Genomic DNA, 17493 nt, shown 5'->3' with positions numbered 1-17493 from the left:
TACCCCTGTCATGGCTCCCATAAATGGAAAATGCAAGCTGTAATTGCATGGAATTTTGTGGTGTGTACACTAGCAGCTATGTTGAGACCATCAGACTCATTTAATTTGTAATCTGAACTGATTTAAATCCATGTCCCAAGTGGTTAACTGAGTATGTCACATAGACCCTGAGGACTTTTAACGAATTTGATGTACTTTTTTTACTGTACTTTTTAGAATGTACACATCTATACTGCTCAAATAAAACACATTATGAACTTTAAAAGTGTATGATTTGGTAATGTCTTGTTTTTCTTTTACTGTTTTGCTTTTTAATATGGAGACATTTATTAAAAATATTATACTTCATATGCAGAACAAAATTACTCACTACATGGAAATGAGAGAGGGAAAAACAATGAATTTGAACTTTACATGAAGTAATGAGATTTTCATTGCTGATAAAAGTAACAGCATTATATGCTAGCAAGTTGAATCCTGCTGTGCGGCAACATTTGATTTACATTTGCAAACATGTGGGAAAGGATGCTAACTGGAGTAGTTTTCAGAGTAGCAGCCATGTTAGTCTGTATCCGCAAAAAGAAAAGGCGTACTGATGGCACCTTAGAGACTAACCAATTTATTTGAGCATAAGCTTTCATGAGCTATAGCTCACTTCATCAGATGCATCAGGAGTAGGTGACTGAACAAAGATTAAATTAAATTCATCATTTGCGTGTGAATTCCTTTGCTTTATGCCTGAGTGTATTTATTTGACTATTTTGTATTTGTTTTTTAAATTTGATTTAATAATTAACAAGTAGAAATCTTTTGAGTGTCTCAGTTACTTTTTTCTGTAAAGTAATGGACATAATAGACATTTGAAAAAAGCTTTGAGGATTTTTAAATGAGAAACTTATGTATTATGCAATGTTTTCTTTTAAATTTCATATTATATGGCCCAGTCTTGCATCCCTTAGTTAGGCAAAAATCCCATTGAAATCAACTTAAGTTTTGCATGAGAGAGGACTGTAAATTCAGACCTTTTAGCAGAACCAGCCTTACTTATTTTTAAACAGTGTGAGAATCTTCTAAGGGTGTCAGGTTTCAGAGTGTTAGTCTGTATCAGCAAAAAGAACAAGGAGTACTTGTGACACCTTAGAGACTCACAAATTTATTTGAGCGTAAGCTTTCGTGGGCTAAAACGCATCATAGGATCTAATCACATCAGCCACACCATCAAGGGCTCGTTCGCCTGCACATCTGCCAATGTGATATATGCCATCATGTGCCAGCAATGCCCCTCTGCCATCAACATTGGCCAAACCGGACAGTCTCTACGCAAAAGAATAAATGGACACGAATCAGACGTCAAGAATTATAAATTCAAAAACCAGTTGGAGAACACTTCAGCCTCTCTGGGCACTCAATTACAGACCTTAAAGTGGCAATTCTTCAACAAAAAAACCTTCAAAAACAGACTCCAATGAGAGACTGCAGAACTGGAATTAATTTGCAAACTGGACACCATCAAATTAGGCTTGAATAAAGACTGGGGGTGGATGGGTCATTACACAAACTAAAAACTATTTCCCCATGATAATTTTTCCCCTACTGTTACTCACACCTTCTTGTCAACTATTTGAAATGGCCATCCTGATTATCACTACAAAAGTTTTTTGTCTCCTGCTGATAATAGCCCACCTTCATTGAGCTGTCTCGTTAGAGTTGGTATGGCAACTCCCATCTTTTCATGTTGTCTGAAATGTTCCTACTGTATTTTCCACTCCATGCATCTGATGAAGTGGGTTTTAGCCCACAAAAGCTTATGCCCAGATAAAGTTGTTAGTCTCTAAGGTGCCACAAGTACTCCTGGTTCTTTTTGCTAAGGGTGTCAGTTTCTTCAGTTCTCATTCTCCATCACTTCCTCAAGATGAGCCTCTCTCTCTCACCTCATCAAACTTTTAAAAAGAGAAACATTTTTTGTTAGTGTCTCATGATCCCACTACTACAGAGGCCAAGGGATAAGGGACATTATGAGTGACTGCGCTGTTGTCATGTCTCTTGTACCCTTCTGCCCTTTTAATATTTTCTGTGCAAATGCAATTTCTTGTAGATATACATTTTTTCAATTTTTTTTTGCTAAAGAAGTGTTCTTCATTTATGAATAGCTTCAAGTCAGAGCACAAGCAAGATTTAGATCAGCAGTTCTCAAACTGTGGGTCAAGACCTCAAAGTGGCTGGCATTAAACTTGCTGAGGCCTGGGGCTGAAGCCCAAGTCCCACCATCTGGGGGCTGAAGCCCAAGCGCTTCAGCCCTGGGTGGTGGGGCTCAGGTTACAGGCCATCCGCTTGAGGCTGAAGCCCTTGGGCATCTGCTTTGGACTCCGCCCTGGACAGTTGGGCTTTGGCTCTGGCCCCCTACGCTGCGAGGTGGGACTCGGGCAGACTCAGACTTCAGTCTCAAATTTCATTCATGATATTTAGGAAGCTCTTCAAGGCTTTACTTTGGGTTTTTCTTATTCTGTTTCAGCTGTGTCTTCATTGCCAAAAAAGGTATTGTTTTTTACAGCAAGATAACTAACTTCTGTTACTTATCTCACAGTAAAATCCTAGCAGCAACAAGGCACAAGCGGCGATGTTTATCACAATGTAGCTAGACAAGGTCAATGCTATATCTCCCACCTGCATAGGAGCTCTCTTAAGCTTGGTCTACACTGTACAGTTTTGTCGACAAAGTCAGGTTTGTTTGACACAACGGTGGAGGAGTATGCACACTAATGCTCCTCTCACTGATTTAACTTTCCTGCTAAGCCGACATAAAACCACCTCAATGAGCGGCATAAAGCTTTTTGCGACAAAGTTAGAGCAACGCAGTATCAGTGTAGACACTACACTTGCTTATGTCTCCCTAAGTGGCCTCCAGGAGGTGTCTCACAATGCCCATCATGACTGTTCTAGTGAGCAGTTTCTGCTCCGCTGCACTGCAGCCAGGTACACAGGCATGCGCCCCTGTCCTCTTAAATTTTTGAAATTTCACTTCCTGTTTGCTCAGCATGGACAGCTCACATTTCATCTTCCCAGCTGACCATGCTGGCTTTCTGCAGTAAATGGGCTCCAGCATGGAGTACGCTGAGTTGCTGAATATGTTGGGTTTATGGGGAGAGGAGGATGTGCAGTCGCAGCTCTGATCCAGCTGTAGAAACTTTGACACCTACAAGCAGATTTCTCAACCGTGCCACGAGCAGGGGCACAAAAGCGACACGCAGCAGTGCCATACTAAGATCAAGGAGTTGAGGCAAGAGATGCCAACCATTGCTCTGGTGTGGCACCAAAAACATGCTGCTTCTACAAGGAGCTGCATGCTATCCTCAGCAGAGACCCCACCTCCATCACCAAGAGCCCCATGAGTACTTCTGGGGGACCGGAGGCAGTGGAGGATGAAGTGGCGGATGAGAAGCTTGAGTTGGAGGAGGATGTGGGACAGGCAGCAGGCTCATCCGGTGGCATGGTGAGCCAGGACCTCTTTTGGACTCCGGAGGAGTCTAGCTAGTCCCAGCAGTCCGGCTCTGGCATGTCTGAAGCAGAAAAGGGGAGTTCTGGTAACTACTCATTTTTCTTTGATAGTGTACAATTACATGAGGTAGAGGTGCCTTTATTTTGTTACATGGTGCACATGGGAGAAGGGATGGAAATTAACAATACCAGGTGCTGTTTACATCTGCTTTGTATTCCCCTGTGCAGCTATTCAGTGGGGCCCTGTGGAAAAGTTTGTTAATGCACACCGAGATGTCCCGGGAATCCTACATAGAGATCTCTAGGAAACTTTCCTGCATATACTTTACAATCCTTAGATGAAGGTTCCTTGGCGGAGCTGCTTTATTTCTTCCCCCAATGTAGGCAATTTTGCCGCTCCAATCAGTCATTACTTCTGGAGAAACCAAATTGCACACAGGCAGGCAGCATACAGACCATCAGGTCTGAAACTTCACACGTGCAGGAGACGCAGCCTTGCATCTTCGGTTACCCTCAGTAGTGTGATTTCAGCTTCGATTGCCCCTGCCTGTGGAAAACGGTGCCAGTATTCAGAATAATGTTCCAAGGCACTTGTATTGATCCCACCCAGACTTTTTGTCCCATCTTGCATCCCTCCTCCTCCCCCTCCTCTGGGCCAAACTCACCATGTTTAGAGCTCTAGCCGAGCTATTTGCTTGCCAAGGGAAAGTGAGAAAGAAGTGTATGTAACTTCTATGATTCAAGACTGTGAGTGCACACACAATACTGACTCTGTGCATTGTTTCTTTTGCTTCTGTAGATATACACCTTGAGGGCCAGCTCCTACACACTAGTGGAACCCCTCAGTCTGATAAGGAGGCAAATGAGGAGGAGTAAGGAGGGCATGTTTCAGGAATTGCTGCAATCATCAGATCAGGCCAGTAGCAAGCACAGGGCGTGAAGAGAGACAATCAATGAGAACGCACACATGGATAGCCAGGAGAGGAGACTGGGTCAGGAGAGGATAATAAAGCTCCTGGAGGACCAATCAGAGATGCCAAGGTCCATGATTGTGCTGCAGGTAGAACACATTCATGCTTGACTCCCCTGCAGTCCATACAGAACTGCCATCCTTGCCCTCCCTAAACTCCCTCCACACTTTCCTTCCGTGTTCCCGGCCCATTGTAGTACCTCTTGCACTCCACCCCAGGGGCACTTTCCATAATGACAGCTGGACTTGCATGCAGTGGTGAGATCCGCACTTCAGAGAGAGCTGCTCACTGTCATGTCCCTTGTAAGAAATGTTAATCTGTGTATTGCTGTTTAATAAAAATTGAGTTTTACAAAGACAGTGATTCTTTATTTGTGACCTACACAGGGTGATTACCACTGTTTGAATTTCTGTTGCAATCACCATATTTGCAGACTACAATTAATGCTTAGGCAGGAATCATTACAGGGGTCATTCAAGGTGGCGAGTAAACAATGCCAAGCTCAGTTCTTTACAAAAAGACACATTACTGAGGCTCATTGTCAAAATGCTGCTTCAAAGCCTCCCTAATTCAAATAGCTCCCTACTGAGCCCCTTTAATAGCCTTGGTGTCTGGCTGCTCAAAATCAGCCACTAGGTTGATCCACCTCAGTGCTCTACCCCAGGGAAACTTTCCCTCCTTGGCTTCGCAAATGGTATGCAGAGCACAGCAGGCTGCTCTGACTATGGGACTATTTTCCTCACTGAGGTCTAATCTGCCAAAAAGGCAGTGCCAGCAACCCTTTAATCTGCCAAACGCTCATTCTATGGTCATTCTGTACCTGCTGAGCCTGTTGTTGAAGTGCCCCTTGCTGCTGTCAAGGTTTCCGGTGTATGGCTTCATCAGCCATGGGAGTAAAGGATAGGCTGGGTCTCCCAGGATCACTGTGGGCATTTCCACGTCCCCCTAAACTTCTGGTCTGGAAAGAAAGTCCCTGCATGCAGCTTTCTATACAGTCCAGAGTTTCTGAAGATGCATGTGTCATGCACCTTCCCTGACCAGCCTGTGTTGATGTCAGTGAAATGACCCCAGTGATCCACCAGCACCTGCAATACCATAGAGAAGTAGCCCTTTCCATTGACGTACTCCGTCACAAGGTGATCTGGGGCTAAAATTGGGTTACATGTGCCAATCTATCGTCCCATTGTAGTTAGGGAATCCCATTGCTACAAAGTCATCTACTATTTCCCATGCATTTCCCAGAATCACAGTTCTTAGTAGCAGGAGGAGATTAATGGTCCTGCACACTCGCATCACTGCAACCCTGCTGGTGGACTTCTTTCCAGACCAGAAGATTAGGGGGATGTGGAATAGGGGATGTGGAAAAAAGCACCGACTGGCGGGATTGGATTGTGATGTAAGTATGGGATGACAAGCAGTGGCTGCACAACTTTCGTATGCGCAAAGCCACCTTCCTTGAAGTGTGTGTGGAGTTCGCCCCCACCCTGTGGCTCAAGGACACCAAAATGAGAGCTGCCCTACTGGTGGAAAAGCAAGTAGTGATCACTGTGTGAAAGCTGGCAACTCCAGACTGCTACCAGTTTGTGCTTTTTTCCTGAGCCCGATAATGATGGTCCACTGTGTGCAGCTGCTCTCTGAATGCCAACATCAGTCTTGAATTGTTTCTTTCCTTCTGGCTCCCCTCACCAGGTACAGCAACTGCAGACTTGCTGGAGTGACTGCATTTAGGGTTTGTCTGCACTGTAGAGTTAATCCAAGTTTCATTCCCACACAAAACCCCTTGAGTGTGGTGGTGCTTTTAATTTGAGCTGGCTACAACTCATGTTAGCACCACTTGTTAACTGCTAATCCAATCACTGTGCAGCTCAGGTATAGTTTTGCAGTGTGGCCACTCTTAGGGCTTTTCTACACTGGCAATTTACAGCGCTGCAACTTTCTTGATCAGGACTGTGAAAAACACCCCCCTGAGCGCAGCAAGCTTCAGCGCTGTAAAGCGCCAGTGTAGACAGTGCACCAGCGCTGGGATCTACGCCCCTCGTTGAGGTGTTTTTTTAGAGCCCTGGGAGAGCTCTCTCCCAGCGCTGCGCTGCGACCACACAAGCCATGTTAAAGCGCTGCCGGGGCAGCGCTTTAGCATTGTCAGTGTAGACTAGCCCTTACTCAAGCTATGTTAGATTGAGAGGAGTTAACTTGAGTATTCTACACTCAAGTTAACTGCAGTGAAGACAGAGCCCTAGGGCTTATCTTCACTGCAATAGTTAGGAGGAAGTGAAGAGGCAGTGGAGTGAGAAGAAGGAAAGGAAACAAGAAAGTGTGTGTGTGTGTTTGTCCCAGGAGTCTTGATAATTATATTCTAAGTTTCCTTCCTGCCCCTGGATTGTCATCTCTTGCTTTGCAGTCTCTGTCTTAAAATCCTCAAGGTGGGGACTAGTACCATAGTTTCATTATTTGGTTCTAAAGTGCCACTGTGATAGAGCACAGATCCTGAGAGAAGGAAGTGCTTTATATAGCTTAGAAATGACTTTACCAGCTGGTTAAGGAGACGTATTGATGCAATATACTCCAATGGTGTCTCATTATGATCTTTCAACTCCATCTCAAAGTCAGTAGTTCTCTGGTCCAGAAATCAGTTGGCTTCATTTGCTGAAGGAAAAAAAATACATAAATGTATATTAATCATGGCTGATCTTTAGTTAAGGTGGAAACATTAAAACACAGTTCCAATTCACAAAAAGAAAAGGAGTACTTGTGGCACCTTAGAGACTAACCAATTTATTTGAGCATGAGCTTTCGTGAGCTACAGCTCACTTCATCGGATGCATACTGTGGAAACTGCAGAAGACCTTATATACACACAGAGACCATGAAACAATACCTCCTCCCACCCCACTGTCCTGCTGGTAATAGCTTATCTAAAGTGATCATCAAGTTGAGCCATTTCCAGCACAAATCCAGGTTTTCTCACCCTCCGCCCCCCCCCCCCCCCACAAACTCACTCTCCTGCTGGTAATAGCCCATCCAAAGTGACCACTCTCTTCACAATGTGTAGGGCTAAGATAGATAAGCTATTACCAGCAGGACAGTGGGGTGGGAGGAGGTATTGTTTCATGGTCTCTGTGTGTATATAATGTCTTCTGCAGTTTCCACGGTATGCATCCAATGAAGTGAGCTGTAGCTCACGAAAGCTCATGCTCAAATAAATTGGTTAGTCTCTAAGGTGCCACAAGTACTCCTTTTCTTTTTGCGAATACAGACTAACACGGCTGTTACTCTGAAACCAGTTCCAATTCAGAACTTCCAGACTTTCTAACATCTTAAATCTTCTTTAGCTGTAGTTGATTGCAGCGTTCGCTCTAATTTTTCCCACACATGTATGGAATAAATTTTATGTGCACCAATATGGAGGTGATGTGTCATAGGGAGGGGGCTCAGGGCTGAGACAGAGGGTTGGGGTGCAGGAGGGGGTGAGGCTCTGGCTGGCAGTGTGGGCTCTGGGATGGGGCCAGTGATGAGGGGTTTGGCGTGCAGGAGGGGGCTGGGGCTGGGGGTTAGGGTGCAGAGGGGCTGAGGTCTCCAGCTGGGGGTGCAGGCTGGGGTGAGGGTTTTAGGGTGCAGGCTGCCCTGGGGCTATGGTTGAAAGAGAGAACTCCCCCCCCCAGCTCTCCCCACAGCAGCATCTGGTCTGGCAGGAGAGGTGCCTCTCCCTGCTGCTGGGGCTGCTCTGGGGCTGGGGCCACAGGATAAGCGCCTCTCCCCTGGCCCTGACAGGTCTGGGGCTGGGCTGGGTTGGGGCACCTCTTCCCCATCCTCTGCAGATCCGCTGGGGCTTGGCTGGGGCCAGGGGAGGATCTCCTTTCCCCCCGTCCGCAGCAGGTCAAGGGGGGCTGGGCTGAGGCCAGGGCACCTCTCCCCTCATCCGCGGCAGGGCAGGGGGCTGGGGCACCTCTCCCTTCATCCAGGGCAGGGGGCTGGGCTGGGGCCAGGGGAGGTGTGTCTCTCCTCGGAAGGTCTGTCTGCAGTCCGGGCTGCAACGGGCTCCACATCCCTCACAGGTGGCCCGGAGGAACGGCAGCAGAGGTGGGCTCCTTTCCAACTCCTGGCAGGCAGTCGGCAGCTTCTGCCTGCCGGTGATGGAGGAAGGGGGCGGAGAGAGGAGCCCTCACCCGGCCAACTGAGAGTAGCGCTGGGGTGGGAGCATAGAGAAGCTCTGGGCCGGTGGGCCCATAGGAGCACGAGGGCAGGTCCGCAGAGGAGCCAAGGGCCTCAGCGTAAGTGAAGTGGAGCGCTGGGCGGGCCATGAGGCCCCTGCTGAGCATGGGCCCAGTTCCATTATAAACCCGGTACTGGCCGGGCCGGGCTGGGGGAGGAGCGCCGCAGCAGGTCCAGGGCTGGGGGAGAAGCTAATGTAGTGCCAATCTTTAAAAAAGGGAAGAAGGAGGATCCTGGGAACTACAGGCCAGTCAGCCTCACCTCAGTCCCTGGAAAAATCATGGAGCAGGTCCTCAAAGAATCAATCCTGAAGCACTTGCATGAGAGGAAAGTGATCAGGAACAGCCAGCATGGATTCACCAAGGGAAGGTCATGCCTGACTAATCTAATCGTCTTTTATGATGAGATTACTGGTTCTGTGGATGAAGGGAAAGCAGTGGATGTATTGTTTCTTGACTTTAGCAAAGCTTTTGACACGGTCTCCCACAGTATTCTTGTCAGCAAGTTAAGGAAGTATGGGCTGGATGAATGCACTATAAGGTGGGTAGAAAGCTGGCTAGATTGTCGGGCTCAACGGGTAGTGATCAATGGCTCCATGTCTAGTTGGCAGCCGGTATCAAGTGGAGTGCCCCAAGGGTCGGTCCTGAGGCCGGTTTTGTTCAATATCTTCATAAATGATCTGGAGGTTGGTGTGGATTGCACTCTCAGCAAATTTGCGGATGATACTAAACTGGGAGGAGTGGTAGATACGCTGGAGGGGAGGGATAGGAAAAACTTTTTCACTAAGAGGGTGGTGAAACACTGGAATGCGTTACCTAGGGAGGTGGTAGAATCTCCTTCCTTAGAGGTTTTTAAGGTCAGGCTTGACAAAGCCCTGGCTGGGATGATTTAACTGGGAATTGGTCCTGCTTCGAGCAGGGGGTTGGACTAGATGACCTTCTGGGGTCCCTTCCAACCCTGATATTCTATGATTCTATGATTCTATGAAGCATCTCTCCCCGTTGCAGCCCTGAGCGCCTGTGCGGCGCTTAATGGGCTGCTGCGTGGCCACGCAGTTTAGAGGGAATTTAGTGGCGGGAATAATCTGAAATTTAATCCTTTTGATATCAATACCATTGGTCATCCTCAGTGCCCTCAGAACACACTTATAGAGAAAGAGAGAACATCGGACAAAAACAGTTCTCATAAAATTTTGCTTGTTTTTTAAAGGGGCACTGTTAAGCAACACAGGCTCAAACTCTAGGTTTGGTTTAAAAAATAAATGGGGATGGAGAGGAATTGTTTTACAAAAAATTATGATTAACAGAAAACAATCAGTGTGGGGTTGCTTAGGTTTTTTCCAGCCTAGCAGGAAATGTTCCCCTGCAGTGCTTGGGTTTCAAACACAACAACATTGTGCTCAGGAATGAGAACCAAAAAGTGCAATTGACTACATAATAATGTGAAATTGACCAATTTGATTTCATTTTCCCTAGCTGAGTGAAATTCAGAAAGTAGGTAAACAGAACAAATGGAGATAAGTACATTGGATTTTATACATTTTTGGAGTTTCATTTTTGTCATGTTGATAGTAGAGTTACAGATTTTTTAATTTTTTAATTTTAACAGTCTCTATCTAGTAGACTTCTGACAGCTATGCAGTTAAACTTTGTACTAAGCTTTAAATCATGTTGTATACTGCATGATAAAGACATGATTTTGGGTTTGATATCCTTAGTTTTTAATTCAGAATTGCTGTAGCTTTTCAGTAATATTATTTTGGTCAAAAACATATTAGTTGTTACAAAGAAAACCTGTACAAATGAGTTTAATATGAAATTTCCTTTCAGAGTCTAACTATTCTTTCGGACCTCTATAGCTAAAGAACCATAGTAATGAAAAATGAGACTCAACACGTTTTAGGGTTGCCAACCCTCCAGGATTGTTTTGGAGTCTCCAGAAATCGAAGATTAGTCTTTAATTAAAGATTATGTCATATGATGAAACCTTCAAGAACACATCCAAGCAAAATTGGCAAACCTAATTTTCATACTATTTTACAAAATATTATTAATATAGAATATTGTTAATTACAAAAGTATTATTCTTATTTGTCATAGCATAATTTAGATCCAAATGCCGCCTTTTGTTTGTAGGGATAGGACAGGATGCTGAAAGGGCAGGAAGAGGGTGAGACTTGAAGCCCAACTTGCTGAAGATGTAGTCTAGAGCTCCATTCTAGAGACAGTTGTTCTCTTTGGTGAACCTCCTGTCAGGTGTGAGGAAAATCTTAATTCTAATATACTTTTTCATGTACAAACATGTTTTAGACTGTATTACCCATATAACTATATAAAGAGTACATCTTCAACTAGCTGAGGTCAGAGCTGATGTTTGGCATTTGAGTGTGATAGTGAGAAATTGGAAGTGTACATTGTAAGTAGTGCTATTGCGGAACTGAAAGTGAATTTGCAGTGGAACTATGGACTTGAGTGTGATATTTGGCTAAAGATATGTGAGCTAATACTGCTGTGGATCTTAATGTTGGCGTAACTAGTTATTTTCTCTTATTTTTAGTGATTATCTTGCTGGGAAATGCACTTGAAAAATCTTAATTCTAAATTGAGGATTATTTTACTGGGTATATAGTACTAAGGAAGAAATCTTTACACTGTAGACTTGTGTGAAAGACCTCCTGTCCATTTTCAGGCCGTCTTCTTCCTCAGGGCTCAGATTCCCTGAGTTTATTAAACAGAACAGAATATTTCTAAGTAGTCCAATTTTCCATTTAGGTTCCAAATCTTTACTATTTATTTATTTATTTGACTGATGATTATGCTGTCACTGCCTTGTAAGATGGACAGATGACATAAATGCTACAAGATATTGGGAGCTTAAAAATAATTTATTTGTAGACAAACATGTTTCTTTACATCAGCTACAACGCTTTTGATTATTAACAGTACAAGAATTTTAAAAATCCAATTTACTTGTTACTATGGAAGCTATTTATTTAAATAAAAAACAACATATTCCACTTAGGCTTCTTTGTGCTACAATGTTTGGTTTTGAACATATCAGGGGCACGGTTGTTTGTTTAAAAATAAAATTGGTTATATTGATACTGGACTTTCATTTTTAAAAGATAGAAGCATTTGTATAGGTCAGTGGTTCTCAAACTTTAGCAAGCCGAGGATCCCCATTTTGATTTAAACATTTTTGGGGATCCCCAAATTCCCCACTCAGCTCCAGGTCCCGCACCCACTCCATCCCTTCCCCAAAGCCCCACCCCACCCCACCCCTGCTCCACCCTTGCCGCTCCTCTTCCCCACCCCTTTCTGCCCCCTTCCCCAAGGATGCCCTATCTCCGCTCCTCCTCCTCTCTCCCAGCGCCTCCTGCACGCTGCTGAACAGCTGTTCCCTGGCGTGCAGGAGGCACTGGGATGGAGGTGGAGGAGTTGAGCGAGGTGGAGAAGTTGATCAGCGGGTCTCGTGGATCCCCTGGAGTACCCTCGCAGACCCCCAGGGGTCCACAGACCCCAGTTTGAGAAACGCTAGTATAAGTCTTAGGTTTTCTGAAAGATTGTTCCTACAAAATATGAATTTGGGGCTAAATTTGAACTGACTACATCTCTTGCCCACAATGGTCAGGACATATAATTCATCTCCCTAATCATAACAGTAACACAGAAATAATCCATAGTCAACTCAAAGGTGTCTTGCTCCATGCCTTCAAAGTCAGTAGACTGAAGTTCTGGTGAACAGTAAGAGGAAGTACGTTCAGCAACTGGAGATGTTCCACTTAAGCATACCATGTCTAGTCCTAAAGAGTGTAATTTCTAGCATTGAAAATTTGACATTTTTTTATAGTGAGAAGTTTTTTCCTCAAAACTAGTGCAAGAAGTAGAATCTGTGGATTTTTAGTTGTGCAAATAGTAACACTATATAACTCTTTTATTTATATATGTAGAATAAATCACTTAACTGTGCAGTTGAAAGATAAACAAAATGAACTACAAAATCTGAATGAGGCCTTGAGATGCTTTCAAGAAGAGAAGGAAGTTGCACATAAAAAGTTGCAGCTGTTCAGGTAAGAATTCCTAAAAGGCAATGTGTTAGATCTTTCTTCTGTGAAAAAATGTATAGTACAATCAGTTAACAGGATTTGTCAACAGAATTATAGAATGACAAGGAAAATAGGGCAAATGAAAAAAGTTTGGAAACATTTCAATGTTTGTTTTTCAGAACATAGTAAAATAATATTGTGTTAACAAATACAATTTGGTCATTTTCCAATTGTATTATTGACAATTTTGTCATTAATCTCAATAGAATAAATGATCAACAGAGTTAAAGTTCTTGTGATACAGTAGAACATGGAATGCAGCTGCAGTACTGTATTTCTTATAGCTGGTTGCAAAGAAAGACTTTTAGCTGGTACACAAATATATATAATCTGAAAACTTTTCCTTTATATTCTAAAGCCATGAAAAAGAATCACAGAATATCCATTTGTCCAATCAAAAATTGTCTTCAATTTTACATAAATGAGGGAGGGAGAAATATTTTGATGTGTTGTGAAGACTGTGTTAAATGTTTAAACATCTTCAATATATTGAATAATTGTAACATAAAATACGACGGAAGGGAAAGTTATTAGTAGTTTTTCTTGGTAAAGCCACAATTTGAAAATATCTTCCCAGACGTTTTTATTTGCTTTTTAAAGAAATGATTGATCTTGTAAATATTTTTCTCTTTTTTGCAGAAAAAGATTGGAGAACCATCGGTTAACTCTAAACAAGACTCTTTCATTACTTCTCTTTATTAGAAGAGAGCTAGTCAGTATTAAAGAAGTTGTATCTAATAAGCTAGACAACTGGACTGTACTGAAAGAAGAGATTTTTCTACAAATAAAAACTATAAGTAAAGCCGCATCAACAGGTAAATCATCAACTTGCAATAATATGTGAGTAGTATACATCTTGATAGTACTCATCAGCATATATTCTTTGACAGGTTTCCATGCCCTGTTTATGGTTTATGTCCTGCACTCTGTTTTTGGTCGTGTACACGTTTGGCACCGTCCGCCATTTTGAATTTTTTTTATTATTCTTTTATTTTTGGATGGGAAATGTTGTGTGCTTGTGTTTTGACATGCTTGGCTGGGTTTTGTGAGAGAATTTTAAAGAAAAAGAATTTTAAAAAAAATAAAGATTGGTGAGGTTTATGAAGGAGAGAGGGTATTTTTGCGAGCAGTGGTTTTAAAATTGGGAACCTAGACACTACGGGCATGTCCTTTTACAAGACACCTGGAGACACCAAGAAGCCCAAATTGTTTTTGGGTGCCCCTGATTGTGTTCAGAAGGATGACCCATTTACACTTATTTTGCTAAAGAAACAGTGCTGACGTTGAACCCCATGTTTCAGCCTGAAACTGAACCGAAGAAACAGGAAGAATTTATGGGGTCATCGCCAGTTGTAAAAGAGGAAAAGAATTGCATGCAAAAAAAAAAATTTAAAACCACAGCTCACAAAAATACACGGTTTTATACACATGGTCAGATGCTCATTGGCTAGAGTTTTATTCAAATAATCCACTCCGCAATAGCCTGTTTCTGGAAGGAGGTGGTGGCTCTTGTTTTAAAATCTTGGTATGATAGGATTGGTTCGAAAGAATGCATTCTATGACATAGCTGTAGAACAGCTTCTGATTGCTTCAGCATAGTTTCCTCCCAAGGCTCTCCGCCCAGAACAGCTATCATTTCACTACCGGCAGTCCTTGGGGTAGGATGCTTCACTCTGTATGTGTTCAGTGACACAGACTCTCTTGTTGCTTTATTCTTTCTTTTTTCTCTAAAGTCCTTTCTTCTTTTCCCCGTGCTTATTTTTTCCTCTCTCTCTATTTTTGATAACCTTTTTACTCTCCTTCAAACTGTTTTCTTTAAAACCCTCTCTCCTTAATAAACCTAACCAAAAATCTTTCTTTTCTTTAATAACTAACCTCTACCCTTTAAAAACCTCTCTCCTTACTAAACCTAACCAAACAATCTTTATTTTTTGAACTCCTTTTCTTTAAGTTCTCTCACAAAGCCCAGCCAAGCATGTCAAAACACAGGCACACAACATTTCCCATCCAAAAATAAGAAAATGATTTTAAAAAATTTCAAAATGGCGGATGGCGTCAAATGTGTGCATGTCCAAAAACAGAAATGGAAGGCGGGACATAAACCCTAAAGGGGCATGGAAACCTGTAAAAGAATACATGGTGATGAGTACTTTTGAGCTGTATAGTACTTTTTCGGTAAGATATTTCAATTTTTGGATTATGAGTATAAAACTGTAAACGAAAATTGCAGAAGATAGGCAACTGGGATGGCCCATGGGATATGTGATGTGATAGACTTTCAGTTGTGGATCTTAATGTGGCCCAGGCAGAAGTGTCTGAAATATATGTTGGCTCTTTGTGGTCTATGTGAAAGGAGTTGAACTAAGTCCGGTTACTAATGGGACAGATGTCTGCATCATCACCATTGCCACACTCCCCACTATTGCAGCTGGCACTCTTGTCCATAATTTAGCAAGGCCAAAGTTGAATGGAAGCTGAATTTAACTACAAAACCCTAAAGGTAATAAACCAAGTATTTTGAGTGTTACAAGCAAAATTTGACCTGATTTTTACAGAACAGGGTAGTGGGGGCAGTTTGCATTACTTGTACTTTCTGTAAGGTCCTCAAACAAGCCCTAAATTCACCTATATGTTTTAAATAAAAATAGAATTATAGAACTCAAAACCTGCTATATGAATATAAAATGTGTAAACAGTGTAGTAAGTCTGATAATAGCAAGTATAAGAAGTATTTAGTAGTTTGTCTTGAAAATGTCAAATATGTTATAGGAAATTATATTTAAAACATACTGTCCTCACTTCATATAGCATTTTCAATTAATCTAAAGCTTGAGTAGGGAATAAACAAATATGTTGTAACATACATTTTTGTAATTCACAAAAAGCAACTTATACCTCCTGGATCTGACATGCTACATTTTTCTAGCTGTATTTACCATAATTTGTTCTACAAATTTTGGTCTTCAAAGCATGGACTTCAATGTAATTAATAAAGTAGCTGTCCTGCTAAATGTACAGATATTGCTGAATGTGGCTTTCTGGGCCTACCTTTTTGAGTAGTTGGTAAAGAAATGTTTGTAATCTTTTGCCACAGGGCAGAAGTGCAAAATTAGGGACACTTTTAACCTTTCCTTGAAGACACACACACACGTGCGATGAAATTATTTTTGATTTTTGGAGTGTGAATTGTTATCTGAGTACTAGATACCACAGAGTCAAGATTTTAAAAAATAACTAAAATACACCTCATTGTGAACATGTGCATGTACTGTCATTTGAGCTGTGCTTTGCTGTTCAGATATTTTGTAATTCATAACATATTTTGAATTCGTTCTGATTTCAATCTTTCAGCTCTCACTTTGAAAAATTAAGTTACATAATTCAACTGGCAACTGAGATAAACGATACTTAACAAAGGAAACTACTTTTGATGCCAGTGCTTTTTAAACATGAAACTTTATTTACCAATTCCAAAAATAAAATACAAATGAACAATTAAGATAGAGTAGTAATGTTGGCATCAAAGTAAACTCCAAACCAAATACATTTACGGGTATAGCTCTCTTATTTTGTTGAGTGGTAGGACCTTAGTAACCACAGTAGAATAAGTAAGAATGATACTAGGGAAAACACCTACTCATAAGGCAAGATACCCCTGGTTTTTTAATATCCTGCAGAATTCTACTTATTTGAATAGCTACAGGCATCTTCCTAATCCTTCATTCAACCAAATGGAAGTTAGATTGGTCAAAATGAAAATATGGGATATTTTCTTGTACCTTCTTTTCCTCTCATAATGTGTCTAATCATAAAATAGTCTTAAAGCCATTATAGAATACTACTTAAAAGAAAACTGTTTTGTTCTGACAGTTCGCACATGGGCAGTGAAAATTTTCTGTGATAATTTTTGATGCGTGTTGACTTTTCTGAACCTGCTGTGGTCATCCATAGAATGGAAAAATTACATCATTTGTGCCACTCCAGTAGTGGAATTCTTGTCAGAAGCCATTTAAAATCCTAAATGTTATTAACAATTAGTGAAGAATGTAACTGTTTAACATTTAAATATTTTGTTTTAATATTAAACAATCAGGTTCTGCTTCTGATGATTAAAAGCATTCTTTCCTGTCACAGACAATATTACTTTGCAGCAAGATAGTAGCTACCAGCAGGAAGTTTAAGATTTTAATTAAAATCTTCATTTTCAAATACATTTAGCTGTTTATTATAAGGAATGCTTCTTGCAATTTCCAAACAGTGCACAAAGCAAGATGGGGGCAATCTGGCTTCATTTTCAATTATGAAGCCGATTATATCATAACTTCACACAGCATGTAAAATACTTGGCATTTAAGAAAAGGCTTCTCAAGATGGAACAGAGAGTTGCTAAAAGATATTCTAATAGCACATTTAATTGTGAAATGTTTGGCTATTCTTTGCTGAAAATTATAGGATCAACTATTCAATCATTAAGGGCAGATTGAAGCACAGGCAATATGTGTGCTTTAGCCTAAGATCCTAATATTTGAAGATATTTTAATTTGCCATATCTCTCTGTCTTCCTATGGTGTCATACTCATATAACTCATTCAAGATGGTTAGTTTTAGAGACTCATAGAAGTGCAGGACTGGAAAGGACCTTGAAGTCATCTCATCTATCGCTCCTCAGTTAGTCTATTATTTTTTGTCACGGTCCAAGTTTCTTTGTCAAGA

At 41.8% G+C, this 17493-nt stretch overlaps 1 protein-coding gene across 4 annotated transcripts in view; it reads left to right on the top strand.

Moving 5' to 3' along the window:
- The window catches only part of LEKR1 (leucine, glutamate and lysine rich 1), a 185287-nt gene that overhangs the window by 84573 nt on the left and 83221 nt on the right, over nucleotides 1–17493 (top strand). For all 4 annotated transcript variants that reach the window (XM_073359605.1, XM_073359602.1, XM_073359604.1 and 1 more), the window contains 2 exons: nucleotides 12625–12744; nucleotides 13420–13595. In XM_073359605.1, coding sequence (XP_073215706.1) covers nucleotides 12625–12744; nucleotides 13420–13595 — 296 coding nt within the window. The remainder of the gene's footprint in view (nucleotides 1–12624; nucleotides 12745–13419; nucleotides 13596–17493) is intronic.

Source organism: Lepidochelys kempii, chromosome 9, assembly GCF_965140265.1.
Source record: "Lepidochelys kempii isolate rLepKem1 chromosome 9, rLepKem1.hap2, whole genome shotgun sequence".
Taxonomy (NCBI): domain Eukaryota; kingdom Metazoa; phylum Chordata; order Testudines; family Cheloniidae; genus Lepidochelys; species Lepidochelys kempii.
This window is presented reverse-complemented; position numbering and strand designations above follow the sequence as displayed.